The sequence below is a fragment of the Rhea pennata genome, chromosome 1 (assembly GCF_028389875.1).
Source record: "Rhea pennata isolate bPtePen1 chromosome 1, bPtePen1.pri, whole genome shotgun sequence".
In the NCBI taxonomy this organism is placed as follows: Eukaryota; Metazoa; Chordata; class Aves; order Rheiformes; family Rheidae; genus Rhea; species Rhea pennata.
In genome coordinates, this window is record NC_084663.1 from 77,080,510 (window position 1) to 77,107,725 (window position 27,216).

Sequence of the window (27,216 nt, forward strand, 5' to 3'; positions counted from 1 at the left end):
GGAAAATTATGGAGAATGCTACCATAATAGGTATTAACTCTCTGGTGACTTTGCAAGTCATGTAGCCTACACTTAGATAAAATGTTTATCATGGCTTAATAATATTTTCTGTTAATACATCTATTCATTTTAAAAAATCTTCAAAGCAATTCCTCTTTATAATGCAAGGCATGCAAAAAGATAAATCTATAAACATTAATCTGGGGCAGGTTTTAAGGTTGTATTTAAGAAGAATTCTTCAGGTACTTAAATGCCTGCATGGGCTAGTGTCCATTTTAGGACTACACTAAGACTTAGAGAATTGCTACAAAGTTTAAAAGGAGGCTGTGGGCTTACATGGCCTACTAAATCCCTCACCATTCTTCTAAATGTGTCTGCTCAGTAGCAGGGCCAAAAGAAGAATATATCGCCTATTCTTTCCCCTTTGTTTTTATGTGAAGGCCTCTGTCATTTAAAACCTCAGTAGGAGTTTGTGGTTAGCTCACTGAACTAACCAGGGCGGAAGTCCAAGCCGTTCCATGCATCTATTCCAGCCAGGATGACTTACACTTCCAACTCAAGTTTTGTTCCCAAACACAAGAAATTGTTTTACTGGAACAATATATTTTAATGTAGTGACGGATATTATGCACATGGCCATTTACCCTGTCTTAGCAGAGAGGATAGTGACTTCTAGTTGAAAGGGTAATAACACCTTAAAATACCTAACTCAATAACCTGTAATCTTCAGTGTATATGACCCTTTTGAGAATGTTTATGGATCTGTATGTCAAAAGTAGTGGTGCATTGAGTCCTTTTAATGCTTTCAAACTACTACGTATAATTCTTTATTTCCAAATGATTTAATCAGAAGTAATGAAGTAAGCAGTCCAGATACTGTGTTATATTATGAATTATTTGTCTCTCTTCTTGATGATTTCCATTTGCAGTGATTTTACATCTTCAGGTCTCAAACCATCATTGTTCATGCCTTGAAAGATGATAAGGATTAGGGCAGACTCCTGTCTCCAGCTATATTGCACTATAAACCTTCCTAATATAATGAGGTGACTGTTGCATTTCAAAACAGTGTAACCAAAATCAGGACTTAATCCAGCAGCTACACTCTTCCAAAAATGCTAAGGCACTTACTGAACTGTTTTTGCCTTTGTTTGAGAAATAAATACGTCAGGGAAACCCTAGAAAGGAATTTAATAGATATATCTAACACTCAAAAAAGCATGAAACTCTTCCTAAAATGAAATTGGGTTCATTAAAGGTCATGGTTATCTTTTAGAGTAAGTTTTTGCATGTCTGTAGAGCAAATTTTGCATTAAAAATAAGGGTAAAGCCTCTGTTTTACTGCTAATCTCCAAGTTTTCACTTTTTTCTCTGGATTATGATATGGCTTCCTGTAAGCTAAGCAGCCAGCCTGCTAGATCTGACTTTTAATTTATTGCCCTATATTGACATGCAATACAAATAAGATATCAAGCAGTAAGTACGAGAAGAACCAAGCATTGCCAAAATAACAATAAAATAAATAAAACTTTTTATATTGGTAAATTTTAAAACCTGTCATCAGTTTCTCAGAAACTATTATGACATGGATAAAAATCCCAAATTGGCTTTAATCTAAAATTAATTTTGCTTTTATAAGCATAATTACTTAAAAATTTGGGAAAGGGTGTTTTAAAATACGCATTTTTATGTGAGTATATATAGATACATGCAAACACACACATACACACCCTTCCCACTGAAACTCCTTGCCCCTCTCAGACCCATACAGTGATGAATTAGCTGTTTGGGTAAACCCCCACTTAGCCAAGGGCATAGCAAACTGCAGTATGTGACTGAGTGGGAACAAGTAGGCAGAGGCAGAGAGGGACAGTAAACTCTGCAAGTGAGGTTTGTGTGCTGTTGTACTGCTGTATCACTGCTGGGATAACAGTAATTGGCCAGTCAGTCATCATTTCCAACCCTTTCTCTAATATAGCTGTTCAGGATATTAATATTAATGAGATGATACTGCGTGGACACTGTAAGCCAGCACAGGGCTATGTAGGCTGTGAAGCATGTGTTGCCAGGGGCTTGCTTTTGCCAGCCCCTGGGATGACCAGCTCACAGCTGTCCCAGCTGTGCACAGCAAGCCTCACCTCTGGCTGCTGTTCATCTGGATCTGATGTTCACTGTGCAGCACTCACAAAACCTGCAGATTTCCATAATGAAACAAATGCAGAATTTGAAAGTTGCATTTTCTCAGGCGGGGTCGAGGAACTCTTCTGCCTCTATTAGTTTCCTTATTACAGCTTAGCTAACTTACTGTAAGCTGCCTGTGTGCCTGCAGCTACCTCCTTTCTTGGATATGACCTCATCAGCTTTTAAAGCTAAGCAGGGGCTTGCTTATGTCTTGTGACCTAACCTTTGACAACCTACAGCCTGGATCCCAGTTGTAATGCACTTCTCTGTGCCTTGGGGTGCTGTTGATATAGCTGCAGCAGGGACCAGCTTGCTCTGTAGCAGGCTATGACTGGGCAAAAGATATTTGGCTTCCTGAGCAGCATTCAGTGACTGAAGAGCCTCACTGCCCCAAGAGGAGGCTGTGGGCCAGGTAGAAGTGGCCCAGATTGCTCTGAGCCTCTGTGCACTGCATGGGGCCCCTCTGGCTGAGACAATCTGTAGGTAAGTGATGGTGTTTTTCAGGTCTTCTGGAAGGTTTGGATTTGGAAAGCTGAGATAGTCTTTGCTGAATATTGGGCTGTATTTGTTGTATTTAGATAAATAAGGGGCTCTGGAAGAGTAAGTTTGTCATTGAATAACACAGCAGAGAGAAATGCAGAAGCTGCACGGTCTTACAAACTCACTATGTGGTCTGCAGCCTATTATACTACTGCTCTAACAGCAGCTGCATACACACCGCAGCACTTACAGAATGGTTTAAATGGACTGCCCCTTCTAGTGATTTCAGGAAGGCCTGTAACAATAGCTAATGCAGGAAGGATCTTGCACGTGGATACAACGTATTTGTGCCAAGACAGGCACAGAAAAGAAGTCATCACAGCTCCGGCGGAAGCCAGATGTTTTATGATTTTTCAGTATGTTCTGAAAGCTTCCTATGAATGATTGCAAAACTGAGGAATAAGACTAGCGGCTGGTTGTGTTAGCAGTAGCAGGTTTTTCTGCTTTTAAAATGGTATTTTGTGGTCTCTTCACTTGAAAGGTGGGACCAAAGTTAAAGTGAAGTGAAAACAAAGTTGGAGAATATCGGTGAGAAAAAGAAAAGAACTCGAGCACAAAACTGAAGAGGAAATTGGTGCAAGCTGGGGAGCTGGGAGTTTGAGAGTAGAGAGCACAGCCTGGGCATAGGAAGCTGAAACTGTGGGGTCAGCTGGAGCCTGTGTGCTGCATTTCTGTCTACCCAGGGAACCTACCCTAGCCCAAGCACCTTTCGAGCTGCTGGGAGCCACGTTGCATGCCAGCAAGAGCAGCAGTCTACTACAGAGTAAAGCTCATGCTTTAGAAGTATTAATCAAGGAAGAAGGGATTTATAGCAGAACAGGTAATTTACAGCCAAAGGTGAAAACAAAAAAAAAAAACTTTTCAAGCATGTAAGGCTGATAGGAGTGTTAAGATGCCACCAGACAGGACAGTTTTGTCACTTCTACAGTATCACAGTTCTGCTAGTGGTAAGAATTATGTTGTGGTCAACGTCGTACTAGTAAACTATTCAATCTCGACAGCTCATATTTAGCTGTCTTCTTTTCACTTAAACAGCAGAAGGGTAAATAAAGCCTTACCTCAGAATATGGGCATGAGTAGTACTAAAAAGCACTTGCCTTTGGCACTAGTATATCACATTTAGAAAGCTGGGTCCAAGGATAACTGGAGTGGGAACCTGGAACTGATGGCCTGATACATTGTTCTTTGCCGGTGGGTTATGAACTTGATATGATCATGAACATGCCAGCAATGACTCTGAAATTATAAGTGTACCTTCACTAAGCCTCCTGAGTTATTTCTAGGTTGTTTTTATCTGTTTTTAATTGACTGAATAGCATAAAAGGCTATGAGTTCATTCTGCATTTACTTTAGTGCTTACAGGCTTTCAAACTCAGCTTCGTATGCCTTCACATTCCTATTTGTATTTGTGAATCTCTGAAAGTTTTACAGGACATCATAGCGCATTTCCAAAGATTGTTATTCATTATTTAAAACCCACTGAACTGAGATCAAGGTTCTATTTCTTCTTGGTTAGCCATTATTTATTACTTTTGAATCACAATTTCTGTCAAGTAAAAGAGCATAAATAATGCCATGATGGCTAGCCTTGTCATTCAGCCAGCACAGCAGCTAGGAGATGAAGCAAGTCATTCACAAACACATCACAGGCTGATATTTTTTTGCAGACACTTTTTGGAGAATTATACTAAGCAGCAAATATATCCTGAACATCAGAATTCTTTCACATACTGAAGGAAGTGTTGCAGTTTTACTCATCTGATCTGCATAGTTCTCTCTGGCTTCTTTGGTCCTAACATGTTTATTGGGCTTTTAACAACAATTCAGAGACATGCTGTGAAATTTGAAATTCTGCTGAATTCCAGCAGAATTCCCACTGAGTTTGACATTTATGATCTTAACTTTACAAGAAGATATGTCAAAATGTATGTCATACAGCTACACCGAGACACACTGATATGCTTTGGGGAGCAAGTGGAGTCCTTCACATGAGTATGAAGGGTTGTGATCAGGCATCAGTAAGTGGGAGGGAGACTATAGCTCACAGCATGTACCTGGCAACTTGTAAGTCCACTTTTGGATAGAAAAGCATGGTTAAGAGCTAAGGGCAAAACATTTTTCCAATGAGTGAATTTTACCATTGGTAGTTTTAATGTGACCTTTGCCTGGATCATAACAAGTTCCAAGGATGTGTGAAAAAACTCTTCACTGTAAATACATCTTATTGAAAGTAGTTTGGAAGAGATATTTCAGAGTCTTGGTTTTATCTTTTTCTTAATCCTGTTGGTATTGCTTAGATGGCAGTGACACCTTGTGGTTCCAGCCTCTGCTGCAGCACCCACTGGTAGTTCATCTTCTGTTCAGGTAGTCCATACAGGTTTACAATAACAAAAAGCCCAGGGACGTTTTTAATTGATCTTCACAGAACTAATCCTGCATTGTCCTTGAGTGCGTGCCTTTGCACTGAGCCAGATGCACCTCTCTAAACTCCTAGAAGTAGATGTTGTCTCTTTCTGAGCATTTGTGGAATGCTCAGAAAGAGCATGTGGAATGAGTCTCTCCAATTTGGTTCATATCTCTTGGTTTTACAGTAGAAAGAATCAGTTGTAATAGCACATCCCAGTGCACCTTTGCTGTGTAATGTAATGAAAATACTTGCTGTCTCTCTACACTGGTGAGCAAAGAAAGCTTGTCCTGGAGGAGACAGTGTTCACCTTGGGTCTTTTCTGTCTTTCAGGGGGTTCATGAGTCAAAAGGTGTCACTGAAGATTATTTGAAACTGGAATCCCTGATCCAGAAGGTCGTTTCTCCTTATTTGGGCACATATGGTCTGTATTCCAGTGATGGACCCTTCACACACTCTTCTTGTATTTTGGGTAAGAATAATAGAGCTCAGTGATTTGACAGAGCACAGGGCACTTCACCAAAAGCTTGGTCCACACAAGGCCAGGGTCCACACAAGAGGAGATCGCCTGTGCTGACACAACATGGTCATGCTCTTTCTTAAGGAAGGCTTAGGATGTGCAATATTACAGTGAAACTTGCCAGTGGTAGCAAATGAAAGCAGATCATCATAACAGTGTTTATTGCTTTAAATCAATGAATCTAGGGTATATTTAACTTTTCCATTGTACTTTTTTAATGTGAGGGTTTAACACAGGGTGCTTTATGGTCAGTTAGAAGAAATAGAAAACTATTTCAAGAGTGATGAGTAGTGTCTGTTCATCAGTGCACAAAGATTGTGCAAAGTGGTTTAAAGCAGGTAAGAGGATGAGAATTTGGCCTAGAGAAGACTAAGTGATAAGCCTTCAAATGCATAAAAGCTTTCTGCAGAGCAGAAGGTAAAAAACAGTTCTCCGTGCCACTGCAGAGAAGCAAAACAGAGTGAATTCCACATAGCGAAGGAATTCAGATGCCACAGAAGGGAAACTTTCCAGTGTCACCTTGGTCAGGCACTGGAATAAACTATGTCTGGAGCTTATGGAATATCCATTACTAGAGGACCTATATACATGTCACATAATAAGCATCCTTAAGGAACAGGGTGGCTATATATAACATGGTCCTGCCTTGTGGCAGAGGGGCTGACTAGGCAACCTTTTTGAGTCCCTTCCAGCTTATTGTCTCTGATTCCCTGAGCCCTGAAGCATTCAATGACTTCTGCAAAGGCAAGATTAGGCCTTAGGATGAGGGTCTTTTGAAAATCTCATTAATTCAATCTGTTGAAAATGCAAGGGAAATACTAGCAGCACAAGTCAAAAGGGAAATGTGGTAAATGGTACCCAAAGATTTATATGTAAGTACAGTAATAGCCTACTTGAATGGAGAAAGCAGAGGAGCAAATGAGTTAAATTGTGCATTTTCTATACAGTCAATTTAATCTGTTTGCTTGTCAGAAATGGTCAACAAGATAGTTGATTTTCCCCTGAAGCTGAATGGAAAAATGGTTGCATTGCACTTAAGCATTTAAGAAACAAATCAGTTTTACGTGAATAAATCTAGGCCCGTTATTTATGGAAAATGGTTTAAGATTACTACTTTGTATTCATCACTTGCCATTAAAAGGACACAAACATTTAAACTTATCCCCAAGTTGATGTTTTCTGAATACATGCTTTTATATGTCAGGACAAAAAAAAAAAAAAAAAAAAAAAAGGCGCCTAAAGCATAATAAAATTCCAGTGAAAAAGGTTTCTAGAAAACAAATGTTCCTCTGTATTATGTGACTGCAGAAGATGGCAAGGTTTTGTTGGACTGAACCCCTGCCCTTGCTATTGCCAGTAGTGCAGACCTGTAGTGATACCCCTGAATACTGACCTACAATAGTGAGTGAGCCTGAATCAAAAGGAGTTGAGTGCGTAAGTCTTTGCTACTTTTAAACTAGTTCTGTCCAGCTATTTTGGTAGTATGATTTAAAGCTGTGACGTATTTTTTGTGGGACTACTACCTCCCTTTCTTTTTGATCTGGCTAGCAAACCCAGCCTTCTCTTCTAGCCTAACCTTAATGTGATCAAAAAGTTAGAGCTTCTCTAACAGGGCTGCACCAAGAAAACTTTTCTGTATGCCAGGTCAACAAAGACAAGGTCTGAAAGTGAACTTAAGACTCCATTGATTTTTACTGGTGAGGCAGAAACATCTGCAAAATGCAATTTTAACTACAAAAAATGTTTGTGGATTTTTTTTTTATTTGTACAGCATATGACTGTAATTTGTGTTCAAGTAAGCAAGTCAATATAACTTTAGAAGAGAAGGGCATTTCTAAAGGAAACTATATGGGTTGGAGGACATATGTGTATCTGCATCATAATTTAAAACAGTTTATATCCAGTGGCTGTGGCTGACTTCCAGACTGTAACTCAATTTCCTTTTCCAGCCATGTCTCTTCCATTGGAATGGCGAAGTGACAACAGCAGGGAGAAAGCTTCAAAAGAGAGATTAGTCACACCACTTTTGTTTCTAATATGAGTAAATCTTAGCAATGAAATCTTCCCAGAATTTGGAACAATGGTCATTTTGATCTAGCTCCATGATAGCTCTCCAGTCCTAAAGTACTTGTAGATGATCTCCATGCTGAGTTGCTGCCATCTACTGCTCAGTATTTGGAAAGAACCTACTTGCTTAACAGCAGCATTAATAAAATTTCTGCTGAAATAAGTGCAGGTTTGTTCGCCAAAAAGATTGTTGTGGGCACTGCCGTACAGTTAACACTGCAGAACACTCGTGGTGCTCTTTCCTTGTGTGGTCTCTGAATAATGCCTTGAATTCAAGCTTTTCCAAAATGATTAAGACTGCATGCCTTAATCCTTGTACCCCAAATTTGAAGGGACTTGATTTTCCCTTTGCGGGTGGCTGTTTCCCTGCTTTCTTACAGAGATTGGTAGCACTGTCTCTACAATACAGTTTTGGTTTAATGTGAAGAAATTAGGTTTTGAAAGCACAAGTAGAAGTAAATCTAAATAGAATTCAATTCCATGAGACTTGGGGTAGAATTAGCTTTCAGGCACTTCTTAACTACTAGAAATAAGTGATGACAACCAAAAAAAAATTAAGAACATCTGCATCTCAAGTGTTCTATAGTATTTAATACTTTACTCCAGCTGCTGAAAACATACAAATATAAGGGAATCTTAGCTATTATTTTTAAAAATAGGTTTCTGGTCTTTAATACACTAAAAGGAGTCTAGAAAATATGATTCCTTTGGATCTGTAAATCCACCACGATGTATTCTTTTAAAAAATTCCTGTCATTTAAGAAAGGCTTGTGAATATTAAGGCCTTGCATTTTCTTTTTCAACACCTGTAATTAGTGATGTCATGAAAGTGGTGGATGTTGTAAATACTAATATGGGTTTTTGTCTATTCACAGAGAAGCGGTACTTCAGGCGCTCAAAGTCAGGTGACATCCTTGCTAAAAACCCTGTGGTGAGATCAAAAAGCTACAATAATCCGTTACTGACACCGGTAGCTGAGTACGAAACTGAGGGCATAGCTGCCAATGGATCAGGTATTCGAAGGCACTCCGTTTCTGAAATGACTTCCTGCTTGGAGCTCCAGGGATACTCCAATCTCACCACCATCATGGACAATGGTTCCAAAAGCTCCATGACAGCCACGAAGAACTCACTCTCAGGAGACCAGGAAAGGCCCAGCAACGGGTCAGTGCAATGTTCTAGCAAACTCAACACAGTTGAGCAACAGAAAGAACTGTTCCACTCTATGGATGACCCACATAGGTCTTTTGAGCTGGACAGGGACCCTGCCTTGATTCCAGTTCCTTCTTCCAGCCCTGAGAATATAGTGGATCAAATTTTGGAGTCAATCGACTCTGATTCTGAAGGCATTTTCATTGATTTTGGCCGAGGTTGTTCGAATTCGTCAGCCTACAATGTGGACGTGAACAGACAGAGCATAATGTGAAGGACACTGGGAGATGGATCTTGGGTTTTAATATTATATATGAAAGTTACTAATGCTTTGAGTCAGACTGTGGGCAGGCTATATATGCCTAGTGCCAGCACCTCGGTTTTAAGTCATCACATGCACTGAAAAAAACAACAGGTGACAAAAAGTGGGAATCTGCTGCAGGGGAGAAGAAACCCCAGCCACTTCTGTGCCCACCACTCTGCAGTCTGATTTCTTACTGTCCTTATATACTTGGGGATTCACAAACTGAAAAGTGTCTGGTAAATTGCTATTAATGCAAATGGCAGTGTTTTTCAGTAATACAACCTACCAAATAGCTATGTTCACTTTTACTTATTTCAAGAAATTCCTGTAAAAGTTCAGGTTGTTCTGTGAACTGTAACATCTCAGCCAGAGCACAGAAACATATCCTTTTAAAAAAGCAAAAAGCAAAGTTTGTGGCCCTTCATGTCACAGAATACAGTGATAAAGAAGTCTTTTAATCTTTTCTTGTACATCTTGTATGCACTCCTCTGCCCAACAATGACTAGAATTCTTGAAGAAGGGCAAATAAACGGAAATGCACTACCTGATGTCATGCGAAGCCTGATGTCTAGTGTTCTGTTTCACAGCCCATGCCGTGTGTCTGTGGGAGAGTCGTCTTCAAATTGGCTCTTAAGACCATGGTAATTTGCTTTGAATGTGGCCTTTCCAAGAATTCTGTGCACTGTCAACTCCTGGAGTGTCCATTGTGTGGAGAGCCTCCAGCAGAATTCAAGTTACTTGTTTCTTAAGTAAATAAAAACATGGGCTCTTGTTGAAATCTTCGTTATATATTTATGTTCTTAAAGGAATAGTGTAATTATGTGATATTTGGGGAGCATGAGCCTTGCAGTTCTTCTGAACCTGAGCTCTCTCAGTTCTCTGATTGTCCCTAACAGTAACATGCTATCACATCTGTGTCAGTGATTTTACAAAGGATCGATATACGTGATACTGATGTGAACTGGAAATCTTGATGCCTGTTAGATTTTTGACGTGATGATTTTACAGGAAGAGCAACTGCAAGTCACCTATTCCAGGTATCTCTTTGGGGGGAGAGAGCACTCACAGCACTGCTTAGCAGCAACTGAGCACCCACTCGGTTTGGGCAGTACCTGGTGCTTTGGCACAGATACTCAAAAGATTTTCCAGTTTTGCACTTTATTTGCACTGCTGACCCCCACATTCACCAAACTCTTCTGCAGATTTTGTTTACATTTCTAGACTTAAGGCCCCACTTTTGATACTTAATTTCCATTGGCCTCATTACTTGATCTTTTGGGAACCATTAGCTCAATCTCTTCCTACCTTCATGCTTCCCTGCTGGAGTTTTCAGGGCTCCTCAATACAGACAGGCTCTCCTTAATACAAAGATTTGAGAAACTCAGAAAACCAGCTGAGGAAGGAACTGCAAAAAGTAGGCAGGGCTTAGGTGCCTGCTGTGCTTCTTTGTGTCTGGCACGTTCAGCTGCAAGCCCTCCCTGCAGGTAGGCACTGAAGTCATACTTTTCTCAAGATAAATAAGTTCTTCTATGCCCCAGTAGTCACAAACCTAACAAAGTAGGACACACATAGTTGAGTGGGATGTTAGCATTCAGACCTAACCTGTTTGTAACATACTCCCTCAACATTAGTGCCCAGAGCACATTGTCACACCATTTTTTCATCAGGCCTTAAGTGTACTCTGAGCACGACTGCAGGATCAAGACATGCTGGTAAGACAGACATCACTCTCTGAGAGCTTTGCTCCAAGGCTTTTCTAATAGGACCATCTGATGCAGAGCAGGGTTGGTGCCAAGGTACTTGTCAACAATAACTTGTCACAGAAACCTAGGTGCAGCAGAGCATAGCCCCAGCAAGAACATCTGTGATGCCTAAACAGCACCCAAAGGGATCTTCGAGGTTCAATACACAAAATGACACGCACAAAATTCAGGCACATAACTAGCCCTCTAGATATGCAAGTGAAAACTGCAGATCATCAAATCACTCATTTAGCTGCTTCCTAACTGTACATTGTAATTCTGTAACTCCTAATGTCCTCCACTGAGGCACAACATGGAGCACTTTACTTCTGATGGAGCTGAGCAAGTTGGCTGCTCCCTCACATCTAAGGTTTATCAAGTGCCTATCAAATGGTGTTGGTGCTACCAACAAGTGTTTCCCTGTCCTCTATTAGATGGGGGACTTTTTACTTGCCTGCAGTTTCAGGGACAGTTGCCACATTTGGTCCTGCACAAACCACAAAAGCAAGAGGAGGTCGCGCTGTACTTACATATACATACTCCAATATATCAATGGTTTGGTGACTCCCCAAAGTGGAAGGCTCATGTTTTGCTCCTTTTTTCTCCTGAAGTATTATGGACTCTCAGATTAATGACCTGAGCTGTGTCCTCATTCTTTCTAGCAAACTCTGTTCCATTTCCTAAATTATTTCTTAGGTCAGAGAAAGCGAGTATCTGCAATGTTGTTTTAATGACACGGTATAGGGGAGGAGACGAGTATGTTCAAACCTCTACAAGAAATTTAGAAACATAGATCAAGGCCTCTTCACACCTTCTTCCCCTAGAGTACATTAACTGTTAAAAGAATAATAAGCTTACTTAATCATTACTAAATATTTAAGTATAGTTTCCAGTGAGAGGAGAAGAGGCCTGCTAGGATGCTTCCCACCTGAGCCTTTGCCTGGTGAGTCCTGTCCCTTATGAGAGGAAACCTTGAATCTCCTGCTCTGCTGAGACTGAATTAACCCCTCCCACATGGGGACTGGCAAGTAAAAGTCCTCCAACTATTTTTAGAAGATTTCTTAAAGATAGAGTTCAAGGGAGTGAATGCTCAAGAATATCCCTAGGAGCCATTGTGGTAATTCTCAAAGAGGAGCAGGATTTAGGAACTAGTTTTGTCTCAGCATTTCCTACTGACCAAGCCAGGCAGTCTTGTACTTGTTGTAAAGCCCATTCTTGGACACCTATGTGTCCATGTGCGCTGCTTGAGGAACTGGGCTATCACAGAGCCATGCCCTGCAGAGTTCAGCATTGTAGCATTGCAGCCCAGCGCTTCAAATTTAGCCTTTACATTTCAATGTCTTGCACATAAAAAGGACATTTCAGAGTCAAAGCCCTAGCAGCAGAAAGACCTTACATAGGATTATGTTAACAGCATACATACTCCTCATCCTATACAGACTTAGGCATGTTCACAAGGACAATACTGGGGGTGGGAGGGGAGAGAGAAGGGGAAAAGAGCGAAGCCCAGCCCCCAAAACTGTGATTACTGGCTGTAATAGAGTGGAAGGCATATTGAAGGGAGTTGAGTTCAAGCTTCTTGTGCATTGCTTCTGGGTGGTGGTATGTTCTGAAGTTCTGCTGAGTTAGAAGGAAAAGGCTTTTATTTATCTCCTCTAGGATAATGAGTATCTTAATTTCCTGGAGTTAAAGTAAGTTAACCTGATGATGCTAAAATGGAAGGGGCTGTGGCAATTGTTCAGAGCTAGCTGAGCTAAATCTGTTTCTCCACTAGCTAATATGGTGTATATGGAAGTCTACTTTATCTGCTATGCAAAAGCTGTTCTACTGGGGTAATTACTGAAGAAGGAGCAAACCTATGCTGACTCTAAGGGCTTAAGCTGTATTATCAGGCCTACTTGTTAGTTAAAGAAAACATTGTAACTTGAGAGGCTTGCTGAGAAGAGTCTGAAATCTGAAGTCTAATTTCCCTGCTGCAATGCTGATAGGGTGGCATTCTATCTCTGCTTCACGTTTATATCAAAATAAGTAGGCAGATATATGATTGCAAAATGAAAATCTAGATGTTGCAGTTTGGTTAATTCCTGTGAGTTAGCCAAACCTGGCAACCAGTCCTGTGTGAGGCAGCCAGTGTGCAGTCAGTGTGCCAGTGTTCAGGGAGTTTAAATGCTGTACCTGTGGATCCTGAGACTATCCCGATTGATGATCCTCTATTAGTAATCTGAATGCAGGCAAATGGGAGATGTGGTCTTCTTGGAAACAGATTGTGGAGTCATTACAAAGGGAAGAGGGGTGTCAAAGAGAATAGCACAGCCTCTTTTACTAACATACACTTATGAATTCATGGCTTTCAGTTTTAAAGTGCTTCTATGTGGCAGTGTTTCAGTGTACCAGTGATGCTCAGTTTTCAGGTCCTAAAGAGGCATTCTCTGTCAGTCCTTGCTCCCCATCCTTCCTTTGCTACAGTAAACTAAGATATTTCACATCCTAATCCTCAAATTAAGAGTTACCTGCTCTTTCTCTGGGATGGATTTCAAAAGGCTATCAGAGATACACTGAGCAACTGTTAGCACTTAACGTTCTTGTCCTCTGGCACTAGAGGATGAACTTAGTGCAAACAAAAGGAATGAGGAGACTAACTCTGTGAGCAGCTGCTAAGCACTGTAGAGAAATACTATATCTCCCTGTAGTACAATCAGAACTAGCAGAATAATTGGTTGCAAATCATGCTACCCAAACAGGGAACACTTTGTTTAAAAAGGGGGGGAAAAGATTTCCCATTATTCAATTAGTTCCTGGCAAGCTTTTTTGATAGCTGCTGTTACTAAAACAAATGTGCTTTCTGATGCCAACTGAACTGATAGGCTGCTGTGACAGAAGAACTAGAGCCATCTGATCTTTGGAACTTATATATGTGCAAGTGTAGTAAAACATCTGGACCCTCTCTAAAGTTACAGTTCAAGATGTGTGCAGATTGCCCTTTTACCTTCGTATCCCAGGATCTTGAGGGATGATATCCCTCAGGAACATCTTTGAAATAAAGATGTCAGGAAGCCCTTACTGTTATTTTGGTATAAGTTAATTTAAAGGCCTTCCTGATGTTTTTACAGCATGAAAGAACATTAAAAATTTTACTTTGAAGCAACTACTTAGTTTGTACATGTGTCTAATCACAGCACTTCAAGAAGTATTTAAACTCAGCTAGAAATCACTGCTTTTCTTAACTTAGCCCCATTAAAGGTGCTGCTTCCCAAGCCAGCATGAGGAAGGATCTCCTCTGTACTGGGAGGATCCATTTAGTCACGGATGCTGTAAATTCTCCCACTCTGGCTCTATTTTCTTCCCTCCACCCAACAGCCATTTCTCAAGACGTGTCAGTTGTAAATCAGGTGAAGAACATCGATGTCTGCAAAACAGCTGCTTTATGGCCAGGCTGCAGTCATAGGTGCTGCAAAGCTGGAGGCCAGTGCCCTGCCCTGCTGAGGGTCAGGGGGCTCTGCTCATGGGCGTGCTTCTGACCAAAGGACTCTGCGAGCTCATGATTTCTTGCTCCATGTGACACAGTAGCAAGGGAGACCGAAAAGTGACAATACACAAATGTATTGCTATGCAAAAATCCCTGTGCACTGCCATCTGGGAAACACAAAGAGCCTGGCCCTTGGCAGAATGAGGATGTGGCGGCACAAACTGACATTTTTCCTGTTTTTTTTTTTTTTTTTTTAAGAGAACTTTTGCTGCTGATTAGGTTTGGGGGGAGGGGTTTCCTCCTATATGACTTCTAACCTTTCATCTACTTCATGTTCCCGAGCTCTGTTCTGCAGTGCTGTGACTGTCATTTAAGAACTTTTCCAAAGTATCAAGTATCTGAGGAAAAAACAGATACCACTTGAGTTGGTGATGCTGCAAACAACGTATGCAATCTCTCTAATAATTCATAAATCCTCAGCATCAAGCCCTCCAGGAGAATAAAATTCTTGTTTTTAATTGGAGCCCTATTTGCACCTTTCCCCAACAGGAAGAAAAACCCTCACTCCTGAAATGGAAATAAATATATTTTGCCTAGAAAAGCTTTCTGAGCACCCCTTTCCTTCTGTGTGCACAATAGTAGTGGCAGCAGCATAGCTTGTTGTACTTAGTGGTTTGCAAGCACAAGACCCAGTGCTTGGCTGCTGAGGCTGTTTGCCTCTCCAATAGCAATTTCAGCCTCCTTCAAGGAAAAAGCAACAGCTGGTAGAAGTGCCTGGGAGCCAGATCTGACCCTTGGCCTGCCAACCTGACTGCCTTCAGTTTCATCTCCCAAGTCAGAAGGGGCTGAGGAACCTGTTCTAGTTTCTAAATTCCTGGTCTCATCCAAAAGGAGGAAATACTGACATGGGCTTGAAGAGCAGCCCGGTGTCTCAAGCTGGGGACAGGGTGAAAGACTCTAAGAAAGCAGCCAAGAGATGGCTTATCATAAATCCAGCTCTCTTTTATTTGCCTTAACTGGCAGTGTGCCTCAGAAAAGCACAGGCCAACAGACACTTTCTGGGCTGCTGCTGCTTGGCTGTCAATCCATCCTTTCAAGGAGGGTGACTGCCAGGGAGCAGCTCTTGGGGGTGTTAGAGATGGCTTCAGGTCTGTCTGCGTCCTTTCCTGAAGGATCTCAGATGCTTGCCAGTCTCCTGATCCTATGGTGCACGAGGGTCTCTGAGGGAGTGGTTTATAGCAAATGAGTAAATGCCCAGAGTTACTAAGTAGCAGCAAATGGACTTGCATGGTTTGCCAGGCTCCAGGATACAGCAAACTGTTGGACACAAGCTGTAGCCACTCTTGGCCCAGCTGCTCCATCAAAATTCAGCTGTTAAATTCAGCTGGCCTCAAAGTACTCACACTAAGGCAGAATCCTTCTGAAATCCCACACGTAGCTTGAAGGTGCTGCTCATACCTCTGTATCTCTGAAGCCACATTTTGGAGATCTGAAGAAAGGATTTAGCTTTGACCAGCTACTGTAATCTCATAATTAGTTTGATGTTTAATATTCTTCAGGCAGGTAACTTGTCTAGCAAATAGATAATGGAGATGATAGCCTATTCTTTCCTAAATGGTGCACTCTCAGGTCTTGTGTTGCATAATTGGATGAACAAGCTGGCTACTTGCGTGCCTACCGCAGAGTCGCTTACCTGAGAGAAGAACAAAGAGCCAGGGAGCACTACCAGAGCAGAGGGAAGGGAATACTGGATGTATAAGCAACTGTGGGACTGCTGGGCTAGTACCAGACATTTAGTGTTAGTTGCCCCTGGAAGATGAGTATCTGAGACTAAGGTTGTATTTTTACTACAGTGGATCCATGCCTGCATTCTTGTCCTCAGGAATTTAAAACCCTTCCACAATATATTTGTTTTACTATTATTTTGGGATAACATGATTTTTTGCTTTGCAGCTAGGAAGAGTTTTGATTTCAAAATTTCTAGATTTCAAAATATATTCCTGTTATATACCTTTTCTGGGGGTGCTTCTAGCGTGCTGAACTATATGATTGGAAATCAGGAATTAAAGGGGATTCTTAGGACATTCTTGTTGTCTTAACAATAAACATTAGTCTTGGGGTCAAATTGCTGGGCTGGTACTCAGAGAATTGTTTAATTCTTGCTTATTGCATAGCTTTAAGACACTTAATAACTCTATACGCCAATTACCTATTCATAATGTGGGGATAATGGTCTTTATCTGTTTTCCTTCCTCTTTAAATTGTCAAGTGGATTGTCTGTTGCTTAAAGGTTTCAAGATAAAACATGCACAACAAGAGGCGGTGAATTAGAGAATGCATGTGTTTAAACCAACAATGCAAGCCTAACTTTTGTGTGCTTGACTTTGCTAGCATCATATTCTTTTAATGTAGCGGCACCACTGATTTGGATCTATACATGCTAATCAATTCTTATTTACGATCCATTCCTTATCTATCCTCATGCCTTGTTCAGCTTTCCTCCTCAACAGCAATCTTCACTGGCACATTTACAATGACACTAGGTTCTATTCCTTGAGCTGATTTAATACTCTGTGAGCTTTGAGCACTTCTTTTATTTTTTCTTTTCAATTCATTCTTACTAGCACCAAGCTGCTTATTACTCTGCCCATTACTCTGAATAGTTTAGTTCTGTCTGAAATTCCTCATGTTCTGTCCTGATTAAACTCAGTAAACCCCAGGAACAAGTATTTCTACCTCATACTTTATTCATCTTTTCTCATCACTGAGTAAACACACGAAACAACGCAGAAGCTCCTGGAGCAACTTATGAGGACTTGCTGCTCATTTACCTGTGGGGAAAATCAACTCTGCAACCTCTTTTCTTCCTGTCCCTTAGATAGCTCTTGGTCCATGACATCTTATCTCTGACCTCATAGCTACTTTGTTAACAATTTTGTGTAAAAGTTAATGGGAAGTCTAAATATAAGCCAGTTCTCCTTTTCCACCACTTGGCTGACACTTCAAAAAGACTGGAAGGCATTAGGCTTAATTTCCAAAGAGGAAAATTTATCTTCCCACATACATTATGATCTCAATTTTCAGCAATGCTGATATTCTTCATGATCTTTGAAATTGTTTTTCTTAGATAGCATTTTTCCCAGGAAAGCTTGCTAGTCTACAAGTGCTTAGATTATACCCTCAGGCTTATGTTAAAGTACAGGTATTGTACTTGTGCTCTCCAGTTCTCTAGAGCAATGTCTGCCTATTAGAAAAGGCTCCATAGTGCTATGACTCATTAATCTCCTTCACTCCTAAACCTCATGGGTGTACAACCATTTAGGATAGTGACAGGCTACAGGAAGGTGGTGAAGTTGGTAAATTCCTAGGGTATCCCCAGGCAAATACTTTACATTGTAAGACAGAGGAGCAAAAGCCAGAAAAGAAATGTTGCACCCAAAAAAATGAAAGCAGACTGGCATGTGGATGCTGCAGCAGACAAAAGATATGAAACTTCTAATGCCTAAACTTCAGTTTCTAATGCAGCTAGGATCTCTCTCCAGATCTATATCAATGGCTTCATCTCTTCCCTGTTACTCAATGTTGCTCAAGCCTCCTTGGCGGAGGATGATGAACAAAAAATACTCAAAAGCAAAAACTCTGAACTTTGTACAAATTGTGAGGGGAGGAATTTGTCAGGGTAAGGGTGGAAAACAGTTTTATGGGTATCAGTTGAATCCTGATTTGTCCAAAAACATTCCCTGTCTTTGGCAAAATTGACTGTTCAAAGTATTATTTAATGCTTTTGTGTCATCCACTCCAAGAGTGGGAAACAGTGGCAGTAGAGCACACTATCTCCAGCAAACTAGGCAGGACTCAAGTGGACAAAAACTTCTTGAAAAAAGAGCCCAGGTTTGCAAGGCATGTTGACTGGGAGGAAAAAAAGAGAAGCTCTACTGGTGCAGAAACATCCACGGGACTCCCTGGTTGCTGCTATGTGCAGAGGGAAGGCATTCTCTGGGATGTAGTAAACACTGCCTAGAGAAAGGGGCTTGGGATCTTTGCTATCTTCTGGTTTCACCTCCTCTCCTCTCCTTGAAGCCCTGTCAAATTCCAAGGATGCTGTTCATACACAGAACTGTATTTGGGTGTTAAGACTCAAAGTAGCAATTGGAGTTTGTCTGTCCAGTACATCCAAACACATCCGTGGCAGTGCTGGTTTCCCTGTATCCTCCTCCTTTCTCCTTCCAATACCCAAGTAACTTCTGATCACCAAAAAACAGCTCTAATACTTTTACAAAGGTCTTCCATGGGTCAAGTCCTGGACGGTGCTACAGATGCATCCACAGTGTATGGTTCATGCAGACACTTCTGCTGAGTTCATCTCTAGAACCTCCTGCAACTGGAAACTGCAAACATTCAGCACAGTGCAGGATCTGTCCTTCTTAGTCTAGAATTAACAAATAAAGGCAAAACAGAGCAAAAATGATAGCACACTTAGCAGAGAAAGGAACTGTGGTGATGCCTCCAGGCTGCCATCTGGAAGGGCAGTGGATGTGATTACTGCCCAGATTCAGGCTAAACCAAGTTTCTGTCAGTATGAATCACTTAATGATTTGTCCGCACTGAAGAGCTAATTTGATAGCCTTCCTTTTGCATCTGCCAAATGTTATTCCTTGAACATTGTGCATGGGCAGGGTTCTCCTCTGGCATGCTGCAGTCTAAACACTTTGCTGTAAATGCTCACAGCAGAGGTATAGGTCTCATCACATGAGAAGATGGGATTCTTTTTTCTTTCTTGAAAAAAAAATCTATCTCTTAAACTGTCAAATCTTTTCTTCTTCCTCGCTGAGCAGACTTTAGGGATTTGGATGGTGGTCATGATGGTGGTGGTTGTCGTCGTCGTCCCTCCCTCCCCCCCCCCCCCGCAGATGATGCTCAGAATTAAAAAACTTAAACTTCTGCTTTTCTGCACTCAGAAAAATGTGTTTTCTGCACACATTGGGATTATCTTTCTGTCTTTTCTAATACAAATGACTGTATTGCTCTTATTTCTTCCTTAGGACAGTAATGTTACCTGTTCATTAGGACCTCAGTGGCAAATGCTGAGCCCTGGCTTCACATGCTAAGATGCTCCCTCAGTGCTGTACCCATGGTCAGGCCACATGCTTGAAAAGGGAGCAACAACTAAAAACAGAACTGACTCAAAACAGCTTTGCTATTTGCTCTTAGCAATGTAATTTCCCTTTTCCTCGTTAACCAAGCTGCTGCAACCTTTCCTAGCAGTTTCAACAATTCTACAGCTATAAAAAAAAAAAAAAAAAAAAAAAAAAAAAAAAGAGAGAGAGAGAGAGAGATCATAATCTTGTCAGGGTTCAGTATCCATTTCTGGGGCCCCTGTTTGCTAAGAAAACCATTGATTATAGGGGTAAAGAGGATAAGGAGACGTTCCCAGAGCTGAGCATCTCCTGGAGGTATTCCTGTTGCAGCATGTGCTGCAGAAGACTATTTCTCATCTTTTCTGAGCCAAGAAAGGGGTATGGTCAAGCATGTTAAACAGCTTCCTTCAGCAGTTCCTCCTCCTCTCTCTTCTCTAGGCTAAAGCATATGTAAAACTACACGGAATGAGGAGTCTGCTCAGCATAAATGCTTCCAGCAAAGGCCTTTCAGGGGATCTGTGCAGTGCAACATTGGCCAAGTCACTGCCACAAGTTGACACATTTTTGTTAGTGCAGGAATCTAACGATAATTCCCAGAGCAAGGACCCTTCCTCATACCTGGCTGACTGGCAGTCAGTCTTGGGACCATGATTTTTTTTTAAGTTTTTCTGTAGGATTTCTATGGCCTCACCTCTGTGGTTACTTGGGTGAACAGTGATATCAAACCTATATGGGCTCTTGTCTGCATAGTTTGCTATTGGGATGAAAGGATCCTGCAGAGCCAGTTCTTTGGATCTTTCCACTAAGAAAGTGTTCTCTAGTCCAGAATAACTAGACTGTAGCCATGGATCAAATAAATCCATGTCCCAACCTCCAGCCACTGGCTCTAATTGGCCAATTTCTTACTGGCAGTGCCCATGTTAATGTTTTTTAGGTGGTGCCCCCAACCCAGTCCACAGAGGGCTGTTGTAGAGGCACTGTGTGCTCCCTGGTCTGGTGTGCAGGTCCTCCTCTTGGATGTGCTTCCTGCTGCAGAGGATTGTGGTGTTGGGCTTGGTGCTGGCATGTGCACTGCTTGCACTTGGCACCAGTAGGAAACAACACTCAAAGATTTTACTGGGAGTTATACAGTTTTGGTGAGGATACTTGCCCCCAAAGGAGAGCTGCTCCTGATTACTGGTTGTTGGAACCAACACTCTGAGCCTTTCTTATCAAGAAACATGGGTCCTCTGCACATCTCTTATGTCACTTATCTTCAGACATCACTTCTTCTTTGCGGGCTCAGCAGTATTGCAGCTCTTTTTCGGTGTTTTCTATTTTAATAGTGGGTTGGAGCTTGTGCAATGTTACTGTGTTACTATCCAAACTGGCCACTGGATTGCACCATTGCTCCAAATAAGTGCATCTGAAAGCAATACAGCATCTGAGAGCTGAGAAGCCAGTTCTGTCTATATAAAAGGCCATTTGTGCTCTTGCTTTCCATAGTAACTCAGTTAGTTTGCTACGAGAAAATCAGTCTCTGATCAAACTTATTTCTTCAGCTGTGGGTTGAGGGGGACTAAGAAACATGACAAACTTAATGCCCTTTGATTTCCTCAGACCCCAATTTACCCCCACTCAATTCATGGTTAGGATGAGGACATTCAGAAACCTGGGGAGTTAGTTAATCTTTTGAAAAACTCAATGGAGGTTGGGGAGAAACAGAGGGGCAGCACAGAAAGGCAGACAGCATCCAGGCTGCCCAGCACAGCCACTGTAGCAGGCCATCTCCCGAGACATGGAGTAAGGGAGAAAGGGAAGGCTATTTTAATGGACTGAAGCAAACAGCTTTTATAAGCTGTCTCAATTCCACCCCTGGATGGCACTTTGCTAACCTCAGGCATATCCAGAATTGCTTACAGCTTCCTTATAACCCACTTCAGGAGCCAGCAATGTGTGACATGGGTTCTATAATGATCCATATCCACAGAGACCAGTGGACAAGCCCATGCTGACTGGGGTGGGCAGCAGTCACGGTCCAGGGGGACCCTCTCACCAATCCGGGTCAGGGTCTCCACACATAGCTGCTCTGCTTTGGGCATGCAGTGAAGGCAGTGGCCTCTTCTCTCTTTTTGTTCAGGTTCTTCAATCAGTCTCCTCTGGGGTCTTCAGAGGAACTTCAGAAAATCTGACCTGCCATGGCTTGTGTTTATCTTGGTGGCCTCTGGTCTAGGCACTGCATGGATTGTCCAGTCAGATACTTCTGTCTTGTCTTGATTTTTATTTCAGTTATCACTAACCTCCAGCAGACTACATCTATCATTGGTTTCAACCAAGCATCTTGCAGCTACAGGTCATTTTGTATTCTGTCCATCAGTTTAAAGCCACAGTTTACACATTTGTCTCTGGCACAAACCAGGTCTTGAGGCAAAGCCAGGCAGACTCCTTTATAGGTACCAAACAGACCAAGTACACAGCTTACAGAAATGGAGAGGCTAACACAGGGTCAGGAGCCAGGAGGGCCAGGGTGTCCTCAGCAAGGCAGTGTCTTGTTCCTTCCTGGGTGTGAAGTTTTCAGAATGCAAAATGCTGCTAATAATCTTATTGGCAGTGTCTTGCCTCTGAGAGATGGCTTTCCCTGATCTGCCTGGGTTTCAAACAGCATGCTGTTCTTCCAAGACATGAAGCAAGAAGGTAATTTTGGATCTCAGTCATGAGAGGTGATTGACTACTTCTCAGCTTCACAGCATCTTTGCTCAAAACACAGTTCTGTATCCGATAATCATGTACACAAGACCCATGGTCTTTTCTGTGCTTTTTGTGTGGCAGAGTATTTTAACCAGAGCATTTTTGAGTGTATGTTCAAAGGCCTGTGCTAGAGCCTTGCCTTCAGTCGTTCTGATCATCTAAGCTGGCCTTCCTGTATCTTCCCACCTCATCCACACCCCTCTCTTTTCCCCTGATTCAGTCTAGAGTATTACCACTTTTCCTCGTGATATTGCTCCTCCCATGAGGATTGCTTGCCTCATGGCATCACCTCCTTTATTTACTGTGTGAAGCATTTTGACAACTAGATGACCATCAAAGACTTTCTCTGCTAAGCAAAACATTAATGATGATGAGTCATCTTGGTCGGTTTTCTGAGAGGTGAGAAGAATATAAGGTTGCTCGCACAGAATCAGTATGGCTGTGGGAGTGGGAGAAGAAGTGGCATCAAACGTGTGAAACATCAGCAGATTTGCTTTGTTTCAGATGGTGCAATGGACTGTCACAGCTAAGAGACACCCCTTTCCAGAGCACATACGAAGGCAGCAATTATCATTACATCTGGCTGTTTGACTCGCAGATAGCTGGTTTGAAGACAAGGAAGACTTCAAAACAAGCTCAGACTGAGGCATTTAACTCATGTCTAGCAAGACATATTCATTGCTCTGCCACTGTACCCCAAGGCCTTGACTAAATTAAAAAAAAAAAAAACTCACTCCAATGAAAGTCAATGGGACATTTGTATGTATATGGAATCCAATAACCTGTACAATAAATCCCAGTGCTGTTATTTTAAGAAATAAGAGTGGAATGTGTATTTATTTCACCAAAAAACATTGTGCAAACATGAAAGTTATGCTTTGTAGTCATTGCTGAGTTGTAATTTAAGATTTAAGATGCCCCTATGAAATGCTGAATTCAAAAAGAATCTGTATCTTGAAAATATATATTCAATGTTGGTAGGAAGGAACTTAGATTTACAACTTGCCACATAGCTGTTGTGATTTGTTGAGACCATTTGATATAACTGTTTAGTCATTCTCTGGGATTCATTGGATGAGTCAATGGGCTTCAACTGATTATTATCAATTAGGCTTGAAAGAAAGTTTAACAGTTCAGTATTAATAAAAAGTCTATGCTGATTTTCCTGGCTATGGTACACAGAAAGGTCTGCAATACTTGTCTGATGAATGACTGAATTTAATATATCTCAGCACATGAGATAATGGGTTTTGTGCTTTTATTTATATGTTATTAGTATGGCAATATACTAATGTGCGTAGCAGCTGCTTTATGTTTTACATACCTAGCTTAAAAAGCAAAACTATTCTTAATTTGCTGGTGCTGTTGGATCAACATCTTTTTACTGTATGGGATGAGTATCATACTCAGTTCCTTAAATATTTAGAATCATAGAATCAGTAAGGCTGGAAGGGACCTCTGCAGATCATCTAGTCCAAACTCCCCGCTCAGCAGGGTCACCTACAGCATTTTAGATAGGGTTGCGTCCAGGCGGGCCTTGAAGATCTGCAGAGAAGGAGACTCCACAACCTCTCTGGGCAACCTGGTCCAGGGCTCCATCACTCTCACAGGGAAGAAATTCCTCCTCACGTTCAGGTGGAACTTCCTGTACTTCAGTTTCTGCCCATTGCCTCTTGTCCTGTCACATGGGACAACTGAAAAGAGTTTGTCCTCATCCCCTTGACACCCTCCATTTAGGTACTTACACACAATGATAAGATCCCCCCGCAGTCTTCTCTTCCCCAGGCTAAACAGGCCCAGCTCTTGCAGCCGCTTCTCATAGGGCAGACACTCCAGCCCTCTGATCATCTTTGTAGCCCTACACTGGACTCTTTCCAGTAGCTCCATGTCTCTCTTGTAGTGGGGAGCCCAGAACTGGACACAGTACTGCAGATGAGGCCTCCCCAGGGCTGAGTAGAGCGGCAGGATCACCTCCCTCCACCTGCTGGCAACACTCTTCCTAATGCACCCCAGGATACCATTGGCATTCTGGCCACAAGGGCACATTGCTGGCTCATGGTCAATCTGTCATCCACCAGCACTCCCAGGATGTTCTCTGCAGAGCTGCTCTCCAGAAGGTCAGCCCCCACCTTGTACTCGTGCCTACTAGGTTATTTTTCCCTAAGTGCAGAACTCTGAACTTGCCCTTGTTGAACCTCAGGAGATTCCTCTCCACCCAGCTCTCCAGCCTGTCCAGGTCTCTCTGAATGGCACCACAGCCCTCAGGTGTTATCAGCCACTCCTCCCAGCTTGGTATCATCAGCAAACTTGCTGAGGAGGCACTCCATCCCCTCATCCAGGTCACTGATGAAGAAGCTGAGCAGGATGGGACCCAGTACTGAGCCCTAGGGGACTCCACTAGCCACAGGCCTCCAACTAGACTCCACGCCACTGATGACAACCCTCTGAGCTCTGCCTTTCAGCCAGTTCTCAATCCACCTCACTGTCCACTCATCTAACCCACACTTCCTGAGCTTATCTAGGAGGATGTTATGGGAGACAGTGTCAAAAGCCTTGCTGAAGTCAAGGTACACAATGTCCACTGCTCTCCCCTACCATCTCCCATCTACCCAGCCAGGTGTTCCATCATAGAAGGCTATCAGATTGGTTAAGCAGGATTTCCCCTGGGTGAATCTATGCTGACTATTCCTGATCACCTTCTTTTCCCTCATATGCCTGGAGATGACATCCAAATGAGCTGTTCCATCACCTTTCCAGGGATGGAGGTGAGGCTGACTGGCCTATAGTTGCCTGGGTCCTACTTCTTGCCCTTCTTGAAGACTGGAGTGACATTGGCTTTGTTCTAGTCCTCAGGCACCTCTCCAGTTCTCCAGGACCTTTCAAAGATGATGGAGAGTGGCCTGGCAACAACATCTGCCAGCTCCCTCAGTACCCATGGGTGTATCCCATCTGGGCCCATGGATTTGTGGATGTCTAGCCTGCCCAGAATGTCTCTAATCCTATCCTCCTCAACCAAAGGAAAGTCTTCCCTTCTCCAGACTTTATCCCTCACGTCCACGCCACAGGATTCCTGGGGGCTGCCCTTAGCTGTGAAGGCTGAAGCAAAGAAAGCATTCAGAAATTCTGCCTTCTCTGTATCCCCTGTCACCAGGGCCCCTGCCCCATTCAGTAGTGGGCCCACATTTTCCCTAGTCCTTCTCTTGCTGCTGATGTATTTGAAGAAGCCCTTCCTGTTGTCCTTGACATCTCTTGCCAGACTCAATTCCACTTGGGCCTTGGCCTTCTTCGCAGCATCTCTACATACTCTGACTGCATTCCTGTAATTCTCCCAAGTAGCTTGTCCCCTCTTCCACATTCTGTGTATTTTCTTCTTCTGTTTGAATTTGGCCAAGGGCATGAAGGGAAGGAAGGATAGGTAAAGACAAGGACAGATTTAGATCTCTCCTGCCATTTTCCAGTAACTGGAGGTAGCCTAAGCCAGCATTCTTGCAGTCTAGGCACACTGCAATATTAATCTTGTCCTTCAGGAGTTTCTATTATTCCTCTTAAATAACCAGCAAAAATAATCCAGAAGTTCGAAGGCTTGTCCAAGGCCATAAAAAGAACTTATCTAAATTCATGACTGAGCAGGTTGTTTCATAGTTCACTGAACACACAGCTCTTCAGGCTCAGGTGTGAATCAGAGAACTGTAGGGATGCAAATGAGGTTCTGGGAAGTGAAGACTCGAGGACACTTGTAAGGGTGCTGCGAGGAGTTCCCATCAGCAAAGAGAGCCTAATTCCTAGCAAGGTGAATCCTGCTCCTCTACCCTTTTGGAAGTCCTTCCTTTATCTAGCTAGGCTGGAAAGTCACATCAAGCTAGCACAAACCAGCTGCATCAGGCAGCGCCAGTGGATGGTTCTGCCAACTCAACACATCTGCAATGCACAAGCAACTTGACCAACAGAGCCAATATTAAGTACTGCTTGCACAGCTGCTGAGACAATTGGTCCAAACCCAAAGCAGCATGTCTATTTTTCAGATGGGCTTTTCAGGCTCTTCTTTGTTTAATGCCATCTGATGATAACTAGGAAGAACAGAGGGTGGAGACTTTTTTGAAAATGGCTTTTACCAGACCTTAGGGACGGTGTTCAACAGTGTTCTCAATTCAGGAGGTGACACTGTACTTCTCCCCACAGAAGTCCTCTCTCTGTCAGCAGAGACAGGCCTCTTGCAACTGTCAGTGAGAATGGACCTCTTGGAGCAGGGTTTCTCTGTTTGGAGGAGACCTCTGGGCCTCCCCCCTGCCACTACCGGCTAAGGCCCCTGCCAATGACCATCACTATGAGAAGGACTGCCTAAGAGGCTGGTGAACAGTCCCTTTTGCTGCAATTCCCACCACTATTATCACCAAAAAATGCAAACAACATAACAAATACCACCCCTCCTGCCCTGCCCAACTCCTTCAGACAGAAAAGCACTTTTCCTTGAAAGGCAAAATGCAGTCCAGTTCACCCTGAGTCTGCTGCCGAGATGGGGCTGTTGGCTCAGTACAGATCAGGAGCTCTCTGTGATGTAGCCTTGGAGCTGATGTAAGATCCTCTGCACTTACTGCTCTCCAAGGTCACCTAGTCAGGCCCAACTTAGCTCATCCTGAGTCTCCCAGTGGATGCACAAAAGGTACAAAAATGGGGGTCAGTCCTAGCCAAGCACATAATCAGATCATGGCTTCTCCTTGGCCTGTGCCTGTCTGCTTGCCTCCCAGGCCAAAGTGGACTTTGCAAGGGCTACAGAGAAGCCAGTCCAGTCGAGACCTCAAATCTCCTTTTGCCCGGCTCTTCTCAAAACCCAAAGGTCATAACTTCCCTGCAGGTATCCTGGACAACCTTGCTAAGCGCAGATGGCAGCCCAAGCAGTCACAAAGGCAGTACTGGCATGAAAAAGGCAGCTACTTGGAGGGTTGTCCCAGCAGGAAGTCAGGTGTTTGTGCTCATA

At 42.6% G+C, this 27,216-nt stretch overlaps 1 protein-coding gene across 1 annotated transcript in view; it reads left to right on the forward strand.

Moving 5' to 3' along the window:
- Positions 1-9,946, forward strand: part of PRR5 (proline rich 5) — a 56,363-nt gene extending 46,417 nt beyond the window's left edge. The window contains exons 7-8 of the mRNA XM_062592441.1: positions 5,459-5,597; positions 8,588-9,946. Coding sequence (XP_062448425.1) covers positions 5,459-5,597; positions 8,588-9,138 — 690 coding nt within the window. The 3' untranslated portion in view covers positions 9,139-9,946. The remainder of the gene's footprint in view (positions 1-5,458; positions 5,598-8,587) is intronic.
- Positions 9,947-27,216: the final 17,270 nt, after the last annotated feature.